The following is a 2,113-nucleotide window of genomic DNA, read 5'->3' as shown; positions in this document are numbered from 1 at the left end:
TAGAAGACAGAGGGACAGTTAGAAGACAGAGGGACAGATAGAAGACAGAGGGACAGATAGAAGACAGAGGGACAAGACATATAGAAGACAGAGGAACAAGACATATAGAAGACAGAGGGACAGTTAGAAGACAGAGGGACAGATAGAAGACAGAGGGACAGATAGAAGACAGAGGGACAAGACATATAGAAGACAGAGGAACAAGACATATAGAAGACAGAGGGACAGTTAGAAGACAGAACATCCTCGGAAATCCAAAGGGTTTGCTCACTTAATTAGTTCTCTGCACCCCTAGATTATGTTATGACAAAATTGAAGGCTCTGTAGGTGCAACATTGTGAATGATACATGTATAACTGTTTGATCCTTTGGAGTACATCAAAAGAATCACAAGGAAGCGTAAGGATAAACGGACCAGCTTTAAGTCAGGTGTAGCTGCTCTGTAAATTATCAAACGGAAGGTATCAGCCTAACGATTGGTCAGGTTTTTTTTTTTATCGTAAACCAATCAAATAGCTTACATTGTGCCTTCGATTTTATCATGTCATACTCCACAGGTGTGCAGAGAACATAAATGGGTGTAATCCCAGGATTTTCAAGGATGCAGACAGAGGGACAAACAGGTAACAGATGGAGAACAGACAGCAAACAGATAACAGATTTATAACAAGAAGTAAAGACAACAGACTGACAGGACATATTTAAGGACAAACAGTGACCAAACAGAATCTTACAACAAACTGACTGAAAGAGACAGGAGACAGGAGACAGACCTTCCCATTATTTTGTTGGATATATGGAGGATGTGTATTCCTATGTATTTATGGAGATAACGTCATAATAACTTTTTCAAATGTGGTTGAAACAACATAACAGCTACATATAGACAGGTTTATGTGATGGATAACATGTGTGTAAAGCGCCATTAAAATCTGTGCTGTACTTTAAGGTAAATTGTCAGACAACCTGATTCCAGTATATTTTTAAAGGTAGGGATTTAATTAGGATTTCTTCCACAACAAAGTCAAGGATACATTCTTGTATGAGTTCAAACTTCTTGTGAGCAAGGTTTTCCACGATCACATGGATGGCAGCAGCTAGCAATGCTGTACCGATGCCCACAAGGAACATCACCATCCATTTGCTGATCCATCGTAATGTCACAGATTTCTGTAAACAACAACAACACACTTCTGTGTAAATAACGACAACCAATGTCAGTCACCTTGACAACAGCATATATTACCTTACAGACATAACAAGTAATGAATATTAACTAGCAATGGAAACTTGTATAGCCTTAATCAATTCAATATCTGTAAACAAAAATCTTCTTAAATTTGTATTGTCAACTTCCTTAACTTTTTATGACTTAAAATCACAGCCATCAACTTTGTTTTCCTTTACCATAATCACAAGATAGAACATCTCATTTTTCCCTGTGACATCACAATTGATAATACTACACAGTATCAGTATTCATGCTGATCAAGACTGTGAAAATGTTACTGAGCGACCTTCACAGTTTGGCTATAAGGACGTTGAACCAGGGTTCTGATCACTAGGACTCACCCTAGACTGATCACTAGGACTCACCCTAGACTAATCACTAGGACTCACCTTAGACTGATCAGTCCAAGGTGAGTCCTAGTGGTCAGTCTAAGGTGAGGCCTAGAGATCAGTCTAATGTCAGTCCTAGTGATCAGTTTAAGGTGAGTCCTAGACATCAGTCTAATGTGAGTCCTAGTGATTAGTCTAGGGTGAGTCCTAGTGCTCAGTCTAAGGTGAGTCCTAGTGGTCAGTCTAAGGTGAGTCCGAGTGATCAGTCTAAGCTGAGTATTAGTGATCAGTCTAGGGTGAGGCCTAGTGATCAGTCTAAGGCGAGTCCTAGTGATCACTTACCTTAAGACTAGGACTCATCTTAGACTGATCACTCGGACTCACCTTAGACTGATTCCTAGGACTCACCTTGGACTGATCACTAGGACTCATCTTAGACTGATCACTAGGACTCACATTAGACTGATCTCTAGGACTCACCTTAGACTGATTACTAGGACTCACCTTAGACTGATCACTAGGACTCACCTTAGACTGATCACTAGGACTCACC

The 2,113-nt window shown here is 40.1% G+C and overlaps 1 protein-coding gene across 1 annotated transcript in view; it reads right to left on the bottom strand.

Moving 5' to 3' along the window:
• Positions 1-2,113, bottom strand: part of LOC110441924 (H(+)/Cl(-) exchange transporter 7-like) — a gene marked incomplete at its 5' end in the record, with an annotated part of 75,485 nt that overhangs the window by 56,280 nt on the left and 17,092 nt on the right. Inside the window, one exon of the mRNA XM_021485233.1 lies at positions 1,035-1,170. Coding sequence (XP_021340908.1) covers positions 1,035-1,170 — 136 coding nt within the window. The remainder of the gene's footprint in view (positions 1-1,034; positions 1,171-2,113) is intronic.

This window comes from Mizuhopecten yessoensis, unplaced genomic scaffold (genome assembly GCF_002113885.1).
Source record: "Mizuhopecten yessoensis strain PY_sf001 unplaced genomic scaffold, ASM211388v2 scaffold716169, whole genome shotgun sequence".
In the NCBI taxonomy this organism is placed as follows: domain Eukaryota; kingdom Metazoa; phylum Mollusca; class Bivalvia; order Pectinida; family Pectinidae; genus Mizuhopecten; species Mizuhopecten yessoensis.
Note: the sequence above shows the minus strand (reverse complement) of the source record. Positions and strands in the feature narration are given on the sequence as shown.